At 40.4% G+C, this 17,659-nt stretch overlaps 2 protein-coding genes across 4 annotated transcripts in view; both read left to right on the top strand.

The window, feature by feature from the left end:
- LOC149205393 (uncharacterized) overlaps positions 1 to 17,659 on the top strand; it is a 393,121-nt gene that overhangs the window by 73,345 nt on the left and 302,117 nt on the right. The gene's annotated exons all lie outside the window — the stretch shown is intronic.
- Positions 13,355 to 17,406, top strand: LOC149205394 (uncharacterized). Its single transcript, XM_089396094.1, has 5 exons — positions 13,355 to 13,721; positions 13,882 to 14,243; positions 15,621 to 15,812; positions 17,024 to 17,137; positions 17,380 to 17,406. Exons 1-5 carry the CDS (start codon positions 13,364 to 13,366, stop codon positions 17,404 to 17,406), a joined length of 1,053 nt encoding a protein of 350 aa, XP_089252220.1. The 5' UTR covers positions 13,355 to 13,363.

A 17,659-nucleotide genomic window follows, 5' to 3' on the forward strand; every position in this document is an offset into this window, starting at 1 on the left:
TCAGTCATTCTATTCTCTAGAGCGGGGTTTGCTAAGAGAGATAGAATTAGTGATCGGGAAATGCAGTTGAGGGGCATTTGAGTACAAAGAGACAGAGATAGTGTCGGGAGAGTAGCGTAGTAGCCAGGAAGAATGACGTAGAGCCAGCTAGGAATCACGCAGGGCCACGCAGAGGCAGCCGGGAGCTACGCAAAGCCTCAGAGAGGCCAGCGTTGCTGACGCAAAGGGCTAGAGGGTTGACGCAGGGCCTCCTAGGGCTGACGTAGACCCATCCGGGGTGACGCAGAGCTAGCGTGAGGCAGAGAGGGGCTGACACAGTCCAGAGAGAGGCTGACGCTGGGGTTTCTGGGGCAGATTTGTGCTGAGTAGCTGCCGGAAGGATTATTCGTGGTTTCAGCCAGAAGATTTGTTAGAAACTGAGAGGTATTATTGCCAAGGAAATTCTCTATTGGGTAGGCTAGTTTCGGCCCCTAGATTGTACTCTGATATTGCTTAATAAGAAAACCCTCAGATCGCTGCACTGGTTTTCCCACATTGGGTTTTTTCGGGGACATTAGTCCAAAAATAATGGTATCATATGGCTTGTTTGTTTCTGTTTCTTTTAGTTGCTGATCTATAATATGTTGAGCATGCACTAGTGTTTATTTTCAGTATTTACATTGTAAATAACTTGTTAAGTAAAATAACAAGTAGGTAGGAATAAATCAGATAAAGTGCATGGAGGGTTTCTAACTAAGTTAACTTAGAAACTTCAACACTATTAGACCCTTCTTTCAGCAATTTCGTCCTTCTTCTTGTAACTTGTGAAATTTGATCTTGACGTTGCAAAAACCGTAGCCTTGACTTCGCTTGTGTGAGGGAAATAGAGAGAGAAACAACCCAAAAACTCGACTTCTCTTTGTTCTTCATTCCTTTGCTTGTCTTCTCCTTTCTCCTCCTTCACTTGATGAGTGAGTGAAGTGTGTCAATAGGAGGTCAAGTTCCCTCCTATACATAGGCTTCCAAATAGGATGACAAGCCCTAATGAGGTCTATTTCTTAGCTGGTTGGCCGGTTTAGTCTTGGAGGGTATTTTGACACTTTTAAATTACAAAAAATTCTTTTTACAAGTTAGTGTGCCCGATCGGGTCTTTTTCATATGACAATGACTCTTTTGGCTTCTTGACCCTTGGACAAGCCCTAGAAGCACTCAATGGGTGCTTGACCTCTAAAATAAAAGACCTTGAGCACGAAACCCATGCTCAAAATAACATAATAATTTTTCTTTCATGTTACAATATACAAGAATCAAAAGTACATACCATATTAATGAAGACCCAAACTAGTTACACATTTTTCAACACTCCCTCTTAACTAGGGAGGTATTCATAAATGGTACATAGACATTCTCAAACTGAAGAGATCTCATACGAAGAGTCAGATTGGTAAGACATATCTATGCATCATTCCAACCAACATTGTCACATAGCAAGGCCTTGACTAATAGCTCTATCTCTCGACAAGATTAGAGCACATTGCTGGCGAGACTAATGACTGATAGACACCATCATTATTGTCTCTCAAGGCACATACCCCATCCGGGTGTTCACAGGGTATGTGCTTCCGGGACAATTCCTATCTTGGAATACCACATCCTCAAGGAATTTCCTCCATGACTACTCTTATCTTCAATGCCCTACCTCATCCTCAAAGAATATCAGATGCTAAATGCTTACCCAATCCTCCATTCTTTCTTCACGAAGTGAAGGCAAGAATGATGTATCTATCTTTCCCTCTCAACTATGGAGGATATATCAACCAATCCAAGCTTGTCTCTAAAATACACAAGCTTCTTATTAGGAAGGGATTTTGTCAAGATGTCAACTACCTATTCACTAGTGGAGATTTATCGTAGCTGCAACACTCCATCCTGCACCAAATTTTGAATGTAGTGATACTTGTTATTTATGTGCTTTGTCATTCCATGAAACACTGGGTCTTCAAACAACCTTATACAACTGGTGTTGTCATAATGTATCACCGTAGGGTCCATTGGTCCTTCAAACAAGTCAGACAACAACTTCCTCAACCAGATAGCTTCTCTGCTTACTTCACAGGTTGCAATATATTCAGCCTCAACACTACTCAAAGCAACCAATTCTTGCTTTCTACTCATCCAAGAGATCATGGAGGATCCCAAACTAAAACATCCTCCAGTAGTGCTTCTCCCATCCATCTCACTACCTCCTCAGTCGGAATCTGTATATCCAATCAAGTGGACATCATTCCTCTTATCATACTTCAGGCAGTAGTGGATTGTTCCTTGCAGATATCTCAGTATATGCTTGGTTGCTATCCAATGATCATGCTTGGGCTCTACCTGGAACTGATTGAGAACATTCACTACAAAACAAATGTCTGGTCGAGTATTTACCAAATACATCAGTGAGCCAATGAATTGTCTATACCTTGTCAGATCCATCGGGCTTGATTCAGAGCTTCTTAGCTTCAAGTTTATGATCATAGGGGTTGTCATAGGTTTGCAATCCATCATGTCAAACCTATTCAACATCTCGATCACATACTTTCCTTGACCTAGATAAATTCCATAAGGTCCTTGCCAAACTTACAAACGCAAATAATAGTGCATCAACCCTAGATCCTTCATATCGAATTCTGTTGCTAACTACTTCTTGCACTCTTGAATACGACCTTCTACACTTGTCATGAGAAGATCACCCACATATAGAAGAATGATTACAGGATCATCCTTCACAACCTTGATGTAGAGGTTCGGATCAGCAAAACTCTTCGAGAAGCCCAATCTTTGTAGGTATGCATCCATCCTTGCATACCATGCCCTTGGTGCTTGCTTAAGGCCATATAATGCCTTCTTCAACCTGCAGACATAAGTCTCTCTATCTTTTACTTAAAATCCCAAGGGTTGTTCTATATAGACTTCTTCATTGATTGTGTCATTCGGGAATGCTGTCTTGATATCCATTTGATGGATATTCCATCCCATCGTTGCTGCCAAAGAGACCAATGAACATATAGTTGTATACTTTGTTGTAAGTGCAAATGTCTCTTCATAATCGATGCTTTCCTATTGAGAGAAACCCCTAGGCACAAATCTTGCCCTATATTTATCAATACTTCCATTTGTTGTATGTTTAATTTTTTAGAGCCACTTGGAAGTTACCACAGATTTGTCTTCAGGCCTAGGTATGTTCTCCCAAACTCCATTTTTCATTATTGATTGATATTCTTCATTCATGGCATCTTTCCACTCTTGATGTTTGACAACCTCTTCAAAGGTGGATGATTCAACTTCTATTAACTTCGTCATGTAAGATGCATACCCCAAATATCTTTTGGGCTTCTTACTTTCCCCGAATGTGCCTTGGCTGCTCCATGTCCTTTTGCATCTAGAAGGTTAGGCTTCGACCATTTAGGTCTCTTTCTGCTTTCAAGGATGACCACAGGTTGCATTGGTTCACTAGGACCTTCATCTTCATGATTTAAGTACTCTTCCTCCCTGGTACATTTTTCTTCAAATATTTGAAGTTCTTCATCATCAGAGTCCATCAGGAAGTCCTTTGATTTTTTGAATGTAATACTTTCATCAAAGATCACATCTCGGCTTACTTCTATTTGGTGTCCTTCCTTTACGTAGATCCTATATGCCTTTGAAATATTATTATAGCCAACAGATATTCCCTTCATGCTTGTAGGATCCAACTTCTTTCTTTTATCCTTCAGAATGTGAATGTAGACAGGACAACCAAATATTCAGAGATTGTCCACATTGGGTTTCTTCCCAGTGAATGCTTCTTCAGGAGTTATGTTGTCTGATGATCTATGAGGACTTTGATTTTGAATATGTACAACGGTCTTTATTACTTCTCCCCACATAAATTTTGGCAAGCCTTGATCATGTAACATGGTTCTTACACTTTCTTCAATAGATCGATTCTTTCGTTCAACAACTCCATTTTGTTCGGGATTATATGGGACTATCAACTCCCTGTTAATCCCAACCTCCTTACAGAAAGCTATGAGTTCCTTTGAAGTGTATTCTCGTCCATTGTAAGATCTTATGTTAGTTTTTGTAGCATTGGATGTGTTCTAGCCACGAAATTTGGTGGAGAGGCTAAAATGCATGAGATCTCTAAAACCCATGAATCGTTTATGGAAATTCCACCTAGGGATGACTTAATTAGATTATTAACCTATTTTTTCAATGTTTCCTAAGTCTAAACTTAGGAAAAGTAGTTAATAAATCAAAAGTAATTAAGTCAATGTGAGAATAGTCTAGAAACTCACACGGATCGACTTTAAGATGATCCTAACCCTTGATTAAGTTTTAATCTTCGCTGTTGATGCTCCAACAGAGGATTATAAGAAAAAGTCGATGGACACTTGGAGAATACACCAGAGACACTTGGAGAATTTGATTTTCCAGAGTAGCAGTAGTTAGTTGAGAGTTCGAGCTTCAGTGAGGGGTAGGGTCAATGATGCTCAAGGAAGTTTTCTAGATCCAACGAGTACATTGGCAGAGAGGTCGAGATTTCTCCAGGAGGCTGCGTAGAGCCTCGAGAAGGCAGTTTGATTTGCTAGGAAGGAAGACGTTTTGAGTTCCAGAGGCCGGGCAAAGGTTCCAGAGTGCCGGAGAGACATTTTCCTAGTCAGTAGCAAGCAGGACGACTAGACTAGCAGTCAGTTCGGGCAGCAGTTGCAATAGGTAGCATTAGGTTGACGTAGAGGCTGCATAGGCCCAGTTGGATGGCTTGCTTTTCAGAGGTAGTCCAGTGCCGAAATTGCCCGGAGTGAGGGTAAATTCCCTCTAGATATTTTTGCCAATATTTTCTCTGCAAGATAGCCAGATTTCGACATCCAGATTATTGTACTCAGAATATCTCACTACTGCATAATAATAAAACCCTCAGTTGTTACATCGGTTTTCCAAAGTTGGGCTTTTCCAATGACTTTTGTCCAAAAATAACAGTGTAATTTTTGTGTGTGTGCTAGATTTTCTCAGTTTCCAATGCTAATTTTTTTCTGCAGTATTTATTTGTGAAAATCAGTGTGAATTATTTGGTATTTGTCGCGGCAAACTGCAAATAAATTAACAATTAGGAAAATAGTTTCCAGTGGCTGTGATAGATGAAAGTTTCACATGGTATCGGAGCGTGAGTGATCAAATGGGAAGCTTAGAAGCGGAGGAGAAATTTCGCTGTTCAAAGGGAGCAGGGGGTCGAAATTGTCAGAAGCTGCGTAATACCCAGACAGGTAAGCCGAATTATTGGGGATAGGGTTCGATTTTACGTTGCAGGTTGGCAGAAAAGTGGAGTTGCTTGGGATAGTGATTCCAACAGTTAGAGGGAGTAGGAGCAACTCAGGTTTTCGCTGAGCATATTTTTGGTTGGACGCAAAGGGTTTTGCAGTAACATAATCAACATTGGGTGGAAGGGAAAATTTCTCTTAGTGGACTTCGAGTTTTAGAGATTCGACTTTTCCAAGCAGATTGGCAGTAGATGAGTGTATATTTTCTCACTCCAAAAGGGAGTGTGAATAACAGTTCCAACAGTGGAGTGGAGGGAAAGAGGGAGATTTTCAAGGTTTATTTTCTCCAGTTTTGAGTTTTCAAATTTTGCAGCTCTACGGGGATGATTGTATGAGATTTCCAAAGGAGACCATGCGAGTGAGTGAGAATGCAGATCTCGACAGCAGATCGACTTCCAGTTGTCAGAGGTAGATGCTTGAGGAAGTGCGAGTTGCAAAGAAAGAAAAGGTCCCAACCAGGGACTAGACTTGAAAGGAGATAGTTGGGCTCCAGATTTAGGAGGTGGAGGAGTATGAGACTCTAGTGTGCTAGATGGGTAGGGTTTGTTATCACTCAGAAATTTCTCAAGGTTAAGGAAAGAAATCACCAAGGTAATCACAAACCTACTTTGGAGATTAGGATCTAACCTTCCTAATTCTCAGATAGGGCTCTCTCTTTATGATTTAACTTTGTTTTAGTTATGTGATTTTAGGCTAGTTATGATTGTACTTGGGTTTTGATTTGAATTTGGGTGGTGGGATCACTTAGATGAAAAAGGGTTGTCTTATATCATTGGGCTATGGGGTCAAAATTCCATATAAACAAGACTGGATCAAGTTCTAAAAGCAGTGTCTATAGGGCAAGATAGAGGAGTTACTACAAATCTCTAAGGCTTGATGGTGAAATGGTTTCCAATCAGATCCAGGGAGCAATTAAGGGTTCCCTAGGCCGGATTATGAAGAGAAATGCAAGAGGTCAAACGGGATGGGAGAGCAATTAAGGGTTCTCAAATCTGGATATCAGAGGAAAACATATAAATGATTAATTGTGCAAAACGGAGTGTACTTAAACAAATTATGAGTTAAATTTCCAATTAATTCATTCAAATTTAGATGACATTTAAGTTTATGAAACACATAAGAAAGTAACAAAATCAGAGAAAGAAGATACTTCACTGCAATAGCTCATCTCATGAATCCTATAGTGCAATCTTTTTATTACTTGCTCTAGTCTGTTGACTTGAAAATTGGTACAATAACCCTTAGGTTTAAGATCAAAATAACTCTACAAATGTATAGCAATCCACCCTCAATACTTCGAACTATGAAGTATTTATACAAAAAGAATTTACAAAATATCCCAAACTGTCTTGGGAATTAATCTAGGAGAAAGAAATATCTTCATGCAAGAAGATAGAGACAGCTATTGAACTGCTGTTTGTTGTCCCTGTTATTTAGGTTTTGTTGTCTTTTAATCTTTGATCTTTTGCCCTTTAATCTGCTTTGCTGTTTGGTCTTCACGCTGGCTATTCTTTGTACTTTGACCTTTCATCTGATACACTTTCATCTGTATTTCTTTATCTGCCTCCTCTGTTTAGTCTTTTACCATGAATGCTCTGTCACCTGCTTTTACTTTTACCCATCACAGTAAATCACATCATCTGGTATCTTTTATTCTTATCCTACTTTTATATCTTCAATAAAAGTGAATTTTACTAAAGACTTGTTTGACTTCATGTAAAAATGTGAATATGCTGTTGTTGATTTATCTTTGTTTTAACAATCACTGCCTCTATGTAAATGATTTCTTCTTGCTTTGTTTGGTTTAAACTTGATTTTCTCTTTGTACACAAAATTCCTGCTAAATGAAGCCTTTGAATACATTTCTTGAGAATCCGGAGCAAACAGGTTTTGTGACTAGTATCAAAACTTGTTTGTTCAATCTCCTGGCCTTGCTAATTACCTGGAAATTGGCGATTTGGCGTGCAAATTGGGTTCTAAGGTAATTGCAGAAGGTATTGAGGCTTCAACTGTCAACTGGCTGCTTCAATTGGGTATCTGGAGCGTCTTCAGGTGGCAGAAGGTTGTCAAATTTGGTCGCAGAGGTTCAGGGTGTCACAAATGGCTAAGCAGCAGTTTGTAGTGAAAAACGAGCGAAAAGAGCAGTTTGGGGGCTTTTTTGGCCTTTTAACGGGTAACAGTCACATTTTGGCGCGACAATTATCAATGAACAATGGGTAGTTTTCGGTTTAGGCGGGGAGGTGGTTTTCTGGGCCATCACACCGCTTTTGGTAGTTGGGCGGTATTTCCCCGAGAGCACGCGATTTTGCCTAGAGCTGCCACATAGTCGAAAAGGGCCCAAGCAAAACCGTGAATATCGCATGCTCTTGGGTTGGTAAAGTTCGAAAAGGGAATCAACGTGATATGGATGCGCGCCGTCAGATCTAGGGGTGAGAGATCTAACGATTGTCGCGCGATGAAGTTGCACGGAGGGAACATGGGTGGAGGTTTGCGGGGCCCGGGGGATGAATTACAAGTAACTGTAATTAATCAATGAACAAAATGGGGATTAAAATATAATGAGCGGGATTAATAAAGTGGGACCAGGGTTGAAAGTGGCGGGGTTTTCTTAACCGCACCAAGGGTGGTGGGTTAAAAGGGTTTTTTGGGAAAAATGCGAATTGGGGGAATTAATTAAATAATGCGGGGGGGGGGGAATAAAACTTAGGATAAAGGGTTTTTATGGGTTTTTAGGGAAATTAATAAGGGGGAAAGTGATTTTTTCAATGGGAAATGGGTTTCACACTAGGGAAAAGGGGTTTTGGGTAGGGAAATGACCTTTGGAGGGTAATTTGCTAGGGAAATGTGTGAAACCAAGGGGTAAGGGTCAAAATGGAGGGAAAATGGTATATTCATAAGAAATGATGGGATAATGGGACAATTAGTAAGTATGTAGTGGGGGGTGAAATGAAATGAAGGGAAGTTAACCAAATCAACTTGTGAACATCCTTTCACTTTCATAACTGCTCCTGCACACTGAAACATAGGATTAAGCATGATAAATGTGCTTTTGCTTTAACAACTTTGTACTTCTGCAACCTTTTTTGTACCTACCCTTTACTTACCCTAACATTTTTTCTTCATTTTATTGGGTGCATTTCGGCTAGCAGACCCTTTCTTTCCTTTTCTTTTGGCAAGTAAACTATCTAATTCTAACCTTATAATTTCCAATGGCTCAGATTAAGCTTATGAGCACACTTTTATTTCTCTACTTAACTACTGATCTGCCAAGTTTAAACAGTTTGGCTAGATCTTTATTCTTTATCTATAAACATGAAATTTAAAGCATGAACTAGTCAAAATTAAACTATTTGATTATCATGGGTTGTGGCATTTATGACAAGCTGCATACAACCATTATTTTGCATAGTGAAGTAAAAAGTAGTGGCACTTGAATTTGCACACTTTCATGATCTGTTTTTGTTTGGGGTTCATATTTTTTTCACTTTTTTAATCTTTTCTTATTCTTTTTGTCCTTTGATATTTCTTTTAGGACATACCCTCTTTACATTTTTTAATTTTTAATATGGAAAACATTTTGCAAAAAGCAAAAGTATGTACAATATTACAAGAGTAACCATAGCCAATTCAAAATTATGATCCCTATTATTATAGGAGATCAGTCAGATAAGTTCCAAATTGTTGCAGCGGGACCATCACCTTTGCTACAAGAGCCCATAGTATTATAGTAGCAGGTTAACTGTCACCAGACACAGCTAGTCATTTAAATGACATCTGCATAGCTAGATGCAGTCAGTGCCAGAGTGACAGTTGCAGATCTAGTTGCAGTTAGTACACGTGAGACAATTGTAGAGCTAGATGCAGTAACAGCCAATGCGAATTGCCCATTTACAGTATGCAGGTGCAGTTCTAGCCAGAAGATTCCTAGTTCAAAACTTCGCAGTCCAGTTTCCATTACAAGCGGACAGTGCGAGTTGCTAGGATGGAGCAGAAAGATTTCCCATAGGGAGATCGTGACTCAGAGGGAGTCTAGTTTCGAAGGGAGCATCCCTATGGAAACTAGTACTTTAGGATCTGGGGAGATCAGACTCATTATTGCAGTAGTTGCAGCAACAATGCAGTAGTAACAACAATTTGAGTAGATCAGGGGTCAAAGTTGTGGAGATAGATAGGGTCCATTGAGGAGTCCACCTCATAGGATCATTACTTGGCTACAGGGGCCTAAAATATTCAGTAGCAGGACGAATCAATGGAAATTGATGCAGTCAGTACCAGAGTGACAGTTGCAGACTAGTAGTAGTCAATGTTGAGAAGCGCAATGCAGTGTTGACAACAGAGTAGGTGGCTCAGTGCATGGTTAGCAACAACGCAGATGCTTCAGTGACAGTGTAGAGGCTAGTAGCAGTCAGGACTCAGGACACAGATACATCATACTGAACACAAATTATTCAATATTTTGGATGCTTCTTAGTTGCAGTAGTTGTAGTTGCAACAACAACAAATGAGAGGGAGTTTTAGTGCAGATGCAGTGTTGGCAGCAATATGGCAGTGTCAGCAATAACACAAATGCAACATCATAGTCGCAGTGGTTGGTGGGCAACAGTAGCCAGACATCAAAAATGTGACAGGAGATGACACAGAGACTGACCGTTGTGAAAATGTGTGCAACACTCGAACACAATCCTCCCTAAGAGGGAGTGTTAGTTTTTGTAGCATTGGATGTGTTCTAGCCACGAAATTTGGTGGAGAGGCTAGAATGCATGAGATATCCAAAACCCAGAAATTGTTTCTAGAAATTCCACCTAAGGATGACTTAATTAGATTATTAACCTATTTTTTTAATGTTTCCTAAGTCTAAAATTAGGAAAACTGGTTAATTAATCAGAATTAATTAAGTCAAGGTGAGAATAGTCTAGAAACTCACACGAATCGACTTCAAGATGATCCTAGCCCTTGATTAAGTTTTAATCTTGGCCATTGGTGCTCCAACAGAGGATTATAAGAAGTCGATGGGCACTTGGAGAATACACCAGAGACACTTGGAGAATTCGATTTTCTAGAGTAGTAGTAGTTAGTTGCCGAAGAGTTCGAGCTTCAGTGAGGAAGCATACTCAGTGAAGGGCAGGGACAGTGATGCTCAAGGAAGTTTTCCAGATCCAACGAGTACATTGGCAGAGAGGATCATATTTCTCTAGGAGGCTGTGCATAGCCTCAAGAAGGTAGTTCGATTTGCTAGGAAGGAAGGCGTTTTCAGTTCCAGAGGCTGGGCAAAGGTTCCAGAGTGTCAGAGAGAAGTTTTCCTAGTCAGCAACAAGCAGGACGATTAGACTAGTAGTCAGTTCGGGCAGCAGTTGCAGCAGGCAACATCAGGTTGACGTAGAGCCTGTGCATGCCCAGTTGGACGACTTGCTTTTCAGAGGCAGTGTAGTGCCGAAATTGCCCGGAATGAGGGTAAATTCCTTCTAGATATTTTTGCTAGTATTTTCTCTGTAGGATAGCCAAATTTTGACATCCATATTATTGTACTTAGAATTTCTCATTGCTGCATAATAATAAAACTCTCAGCTGCTGCATTGGTTTTCCCAAGTTGGGTTTTTTCGGGGACTTTTGTCCAAAAATAACGGTGTCATTTTTGTGTGTGTGTGCTAGATTTTCTTAGTTTCTAGCGCTATTTTTCTTCTGCAGTATTTATTTGTGAAAATCATAGTAATTATTTGTGGGTATTTTCTCTATGTAATTATGTGATAACTGGAATAGAATTTATTTTAATGTTTGCTAAAGGGATTTCGTAAATAACTTATTGTGAGAAATAAGTAGGTGAAATTACTGCAGTAGAATTTCGGGTTAGAAATTTTCACAGGATCCACCCAGTGTTTTACGAAACGGCCGAGTTGAAACCGAAACGGCCGTTTCGGACCGTTTCAATAGCCAGCTCAATGACCCGGCCCATGACCCGGCTCGGCTGACCGAGTCAGCTATGACTCGGGCGAGTCATCCAATGACTCGGCCGAGTCATAGCTGACTCGGTCAACCCGGCCGGGTCCGTATTGACTCGGCCGAGTCATGGAAAGGACGGCTGGGCAGCGGTTTTTATAAAAAAATTCATTTTTTTGCTGATATTTGGTAAAGTTAAGTAGGGTTTGTGGATTCCAAAGGGTAATGGAATATTGTTAAATGCTTTTGGGGTCCATTTCCCCCTCCCAAACTCTATTTAAGACAGCCAAATGCTCTCATTTCACTCACAGCAGTCTTATGCATTTGAGTGAGAGTCTTCTTTGAGAGTTAGTGAGCAGTTCTTGATCTTGTTTTGGAGCAGCAGTGAGGAGTCTTGGAGGAGCAGTGTAGCTGGAGTGAGGAGCTTCTTGGGCAGCCATTTGGAGCAGCATTGAGGAGCTGATTCTTGGAGCAAGCTTGAGGAGGCAGTTTGTGCCTGGAGGTATTTTTTTCCACCTCTATAAATCTGTTTTTACTTAGTAAATTTTAGGTGCATATCAAGATAACTTAGAGAGTGTTTTTAGTCAAATAAATGAACATTGAATCAATTTTTTTTTTTTTTTTTTTCATTTTCAGATTGTTTTCCTAGTCAAAAAATGGCACCTAGAGCAAAAGATCCTGCTTGGGCATATGTTGAAATGGTTGATAGTGAGATGTGTTGCAAGTTTTGCCATAGGAAAATTAAGTCAGGTCCTGGGGGGATTCATAGGCTGAAACAACACTTGGCAGGGATTAAAGGCAATATTACTGCATGTCCCTCTGATCAAATTGGGGAGATTAGAAAGAATTTGCTGGAAAGCTTTGAAAAATTTAAAGAAGAAAAGACTAGGCAAAAAGAGATACAGGCTGAAATTGGGAGGAAGAGGGAGATACAAAGAATGATGGCTGCCAACCCCCACTATGAGTTTGAGGGTTCTTCCTCTATCCCTCAAACTGATGCATCAAACCCTTTCCGTTATGTTCCTCCCTCTTTTGCTTCTGTTCAAGATAAGGGAAAGGGTAGAATGAAGGGTGATGGGACTATCAAAAGTTTTTTCACTCACTCAGGCTCCTCTCCATCAGATGCACATGGTCCTGAAGTTAGTATTAGTAAAGGTCTTGCTCAGCCCACTTTAGATGACCATTGGAAGAAAGAATTGAGGGAGACTGCTTGTGACTACATAGCTAGATGGTGGTATGATGCTGATATCCCCTTTAATGCTGCTCGTTCACCATATTATGAGCCTATGTTTGAGGCCATACATGCTGCTGGAAAAGGCTTCAAAGGCCCTACTATGCAAGAGCTAAGGGGGTTTCGTTTGCAGAAAGAAATTCAATCAATTAATGAGTATTTGCAAGATTTCAAGGAATCATGGGCAAGAACAGGGTGTACCATCATGTCAGATGGATGGACTGATCAAAGAAACCGTACCATCATAAACTTTCTTGTCTTCTGCCCACAGGGAACCATGTTTTTAAAATCAGTTGATGCATCTGATAAGGTAAAAGATGGCCACTTGTTGTTTCAGCTATTGGATGAGGTTATTGAGGATGTGGGGGTGGCTAATGTTGTTCAAATCATCACAGACAATGCCTCTAACTATGTTCTTGCTGGTAGACTGTTAGAGGAAAAACACAAGACCATCTTTTGGACCCAATGCGCTGCACATTGCATAGACCTCATGCTTGAGGATATTGGAAAATTAGATTGGGTTAGAAACACTGTAGATAATGCCAAAAGCATAACAAAATTTATCTACAATCATACACTGGTTTTGAGTCTCATGAGGAAACACACTGGAGGCAAGGATATTATTAGGCCTGCCATCACTAGATTTGCTACACATTTTTTGACATTGCAATCTATGCTTTCCCAACATAGAAACTTGCAAAAGATGTTTTCCAGTGATGAATGGAATCAAAGCAGTTGGTCCAACAAACCAGAAGGCAGAGAATTGAAAAGGAAAGTCCATGATGAAACTTTTTGGAGAAAGGCAGCAGAGATTGTGAAGCTTGCTGAGCCACTAGTTAAGGTGTTGCGGTTGGTGGATGGGGAAAGGTTGGCTATGGGCTTCATTTATGAGGCTATGGATCAAGCAAAGGAGCAAATAAAGACAGCATACAAGGATAGAGTGGCAAAGTATGGGCCCATTTGGGCAATCGTTGATGAAAGATGGAACAATCAACTCCATCGCCCTATACATGCAGCTGGGTATTTTTTGAACCCACGGTATCATTATAAAGCTAAGGAGTCAGGAGCTTTGAGGGGGGAGGTCAGAGATGGACTGGTTGATTGCATTGAGCGCATGGTCCCATCGGAGTCTGATCAGCTGCTGATACATCAGCAGGTCACATCCTTCAGCAATGCAACAGGTACCTTTGGGAAGAACCTAGCAAAGATTGCAAGAGAAGCAGATGAGCCAGGTAAACAAAAATTTCAATTTTCAATTTCTTAATGGTTTTACTTTTTTTATTAAAGTTTGTTAAATCATTTATAATTTGAAAGTTAGATATAATTTGTAATTTTGTTGAGCTTCAGCCTTCATCTAACTCATAATTCATTACACTCCTATGTTTTTTGCAGCACAATGGTGGGAGGCCTTTGGTGGCCAGTGCCCTGAATTGCAAAGGTTTGCAATTCGTATTTTGAGTCAAACTTGCAGTGCATCTGGGTGTGAGCGCAATTGGTCTGTCTTTGAGAGGATTCACACAAAGAAGAGAAACCGTTTGGAGCAAAAACAGTTGAATGATCTAGTTTTTGTCCAATACAACCTTCGGCTCAGACGGAACCAATTGCTGAACAAAAGACCTGATTCAGATCCCATTGTGTTGGAAGACATTGATCCAACATCAGATTGGGTAGTGGAGAGTCGTCTACCAGAGTTTGATCCTGATGAGGATCTTGAGATTGATCAACTTGATGTTCTGAACAATCCACTGCAGCCTGTTCAGTTGAATGCAGATCCCGATCCACCAGCCTCAGTCTCACAGCCAGCTAGTAGGAGTCCAGTTGTAGGTGCTTCGCCTTCCTCTGCTCAGCCACGACAGAAGCGCAGCCGCATTTGTACTCTATCTCAGCTTGCATCTGCTGCACAGCCTAGTGGTACTGGCACCACTTCTACAGTTGCAGTTGGAGACGATGATGATGAGGAGGAGCCATGGGGCCCCTTGTCTGACTCTGATGATGATGATCCAGAGATTGGTCGAGATGATCTTGGCTCCTCTGGCAGTAGCTACTAGCCTCCTTGGTTATTTGTATTTTGTTTTGACTCTTGAGTCTTTGATCATGTATGACAGACTACAGTTGACTATGTATTTACTATTGCCATTGGGTACCATTTTGATATAATGGATTGGTTCATGAGCCTACTTTGATCATATGTTGTCTTCCATGTATATTATAATGTTGTGTGTTTGGAAACTTGAATGAAAATCTTTAAAATTATGTTTAAAATATTTAAAATTATGTTTTTTTATAAAAAAAATAAATATTTAATGTATTTTTTACAACGACCGAGTCATTGAAATCGAGCCGGCCGAGTCATTACCGAGTCGGAGTCGATCCTCGGCCGAGTCGGAGTCCGAGTCCGAGTTGTAAAACATTGGATCCACCAGATGGATGTGAAAATTGCCTTAACGGAGTTGTTGAGGAAGAGATATATGTTGAGCAACCTAAGGGATTTCAATCTTTCAACAGAGGCACACATGTTTGCAAGCCGAGAGAGCTCTTTATGGGCTCAAACAGGCACCAAGGGCATGGTATTCCTGGATAGACAACTACCTGCTTGAATTAGGCTTCACCAAGAGTGAAGCTAACCTTAACCTATGCTATATTGTGGTTGAGGGACAACCTCTAGTTCTTGTGTTATATGCTGATGATTTGATATTGACAGGGGACAAGGAGCTCATCCATGACTGCAAGAGAGATCTTGCAGAGGAGTTTGAATGAAGGATATAGGCTTGATGCATTATTTCCTTGGGCTCGAGGTATAGTAGGGTGATGGACAAATATTCTTGGGATAGGGAAGATACATGCAGGGAATTCTCAAGAGGTTCCACATGCATAATTGCAGGCCCATGTCAACACCACTAGTGATAAATTGGAGGAAGGTAGATGCTACCAGTGGTGAGCGAGTGGATGCCACTCTATACAGACAAATCATAGGGTCGTTGATGTATCTTGTGAACACATGAAACATTTGCTTTGCATTTAACAAGTTGAGCTAGTTCATGCTTGAGCCGACCACAGTCCATTGGGTTGCTACTAAGTATGTGTTGAGGTATCTTAGAGGCACAGTGGATTATGGATTGTTGTATAGGCAGGTTGATGGAGTGAGTCTTCAGGGATTCATAAATGCAGATTGGGCAGGGGGTTTAGCAGATGGGAAGAGCATTTCAAGTTGTGCTTTCAGCGTTGGGTCAACAATTGTTTCCCAGTTTAGCAAGAAGCAGAGATCAATGGCATTGAGCTCAATTGAGGCCGAGTACATGGCTGCCAACTTGAAATCTTGTGAGGTTATTTGGTTGAGGAAGCTACTTGTTGGGTTTTTAGTTAGAGGTTAGAGCCCATGGTCATAAACTATGATAATCAACGCTGCATCAAGCTCTCTAAGAATCTAGTATTTCATGACTGCTCCAAGCACATCGAGATTAGGTACCACCATATTAGAGATTGTGTTTAGAGGGGTAAAGTCAGACTTCAATACGTACCTATAGAGGAGTAGACATCGGATATCTTGACCAAGGCTTTGGCAAGGGGCAATTTTGTCTACTTTAGAGATAAATTGGGTGCAATACATAACACCTTCCTCTCTAAGTGGGAGTGTTAATTGAAGTTAGAGATGGAAGGGTTCTATTAAATTTAGAAACACACTATATTTGGCAGAAGAACTCGCATGTGAAGTTAAGGCGCGGTCTTACTTTTTCTTAGTGTTGACTTAGGAAAATTATCTAATTTTCCTATAGTGAAAAATAGTAAATCGAACTCAACATGCATGGAGATTTTATCTAAATTTGAATTTAGTTTAGTGAGGCAGTTTGACTCGAGTTCAAGATGCCAGTTAGACTTGAGTTCCGTGAGGCAGTTTGACTTGGGTTCAAGGAGCCAATTCGCTTGAGTTGAAGGGTAGTTCGATTCTATATAGAGAAGTGTTAGTTTTTGTAGCATCAGATGGTGATCTGGTCTTGAAACCTTGTGGAGAGGTTAAAACACACGAGTTCTCCAAAAAACCATAAATCATTTCTAGAAATTCCACCTAGAGACGACTCAATTAAATTAATTGACCATAATTAAAAATTTCCTAAGTCTAACTTAGAAAAAGTGGTTAATTAATAGGAATTAATAGAGAAAGGTGTGAATTATCTTGAAACTGACACAGATAGACTTAGAGATAATCTCAACCATTGATTAAGGTTTAACATTGGTCATTGGAATCCCAACTAGAGATTACAAGAAGAGGTCCATGGGTAGATGGAGAGCACACATTGTAGATCCTCACTGATCTAGAGTCTAGACGGTTCGATACTCCAGCGCAGGTGATCAACAAGAGAGATCGAGTAACAAGTGTTAGAGGGGTAAAGACAGTGATCCAGAGGAAGATTTCCAGTTTCGGAGAGGCAGCTACAAGTGAAAAAAATATTCCATAGTGAAGCTAGCCTAGTACAACCGCAAGGGTCGCACAAATTTTTCTGATGGGTTGCAGTTAAGGTTGCCTGGGTTTTCCCAGTGCAGCTGCGAGGATCGTGTGAGTTTTCCTAGCATAGCCGTGTGGATCGCCAGTAGCAAAAATGAATTGCGCAGGGGTTGGACGACCAATTTTCAGAGGGAGACAGAGGCTGAGGTTTGTTTGTGGAGGGAGAGAATTTTCTCTCCAAATATTTTTATTAGATTCTTGCTAATTGGATAGCCAGTTGGGCTTCCAAAGATTGTACTCATAATTCACTTCTGCATAATAAAATAAACCCTCAGCTGCTGCTCCAATTTTCCCACATTGGGTTTTTCTGGGGACATTTATCTAAAAATAATGGTGTCAATATTTTTGTGTGTGCTAACATTTCTCAATTCTTGTTTTTGCTTTTGCAGTTGATTTTTATGGTGAAAAAATTGTAGTGTGAATATTTAGTTATTTTGCTGTAAACAAAATAAACTACATAATTTATTAATTAGAAGAAATATTTCCAGTTGCTGCATTTCAAGGAATTTTTACATGGTATCAGAGCTTATTTGACGGACAAGAATATCAAAGGCGAAGGGAAAAATTTGCGGCTGCAGTACGAATTTTTCGGAGGGTCACGCGGGTTAGTTCAAGACAGTTGTGAGAGCCTCGTGAGATTTCCTTGTATAGCCCCGCGGATTGCACGAG

Source organism: Pinus tabuliformis, chromosome 1_2 (genome assembly GCF_031772625.1).
Source record: "Pinus tabuliformis cultivar Carrire ecotype Pingquan chromosome 1_2, CPIR1, whole genome shotgun sequence".
In the NCBI taxonomy this organism is placed as follows: domain Eukaryota; kingdom Viridiplantae; phylum Streptophyta; class Pinopsida; order Pinales; family Pinaceae; genus Pinus; species Pinus tabuliformis.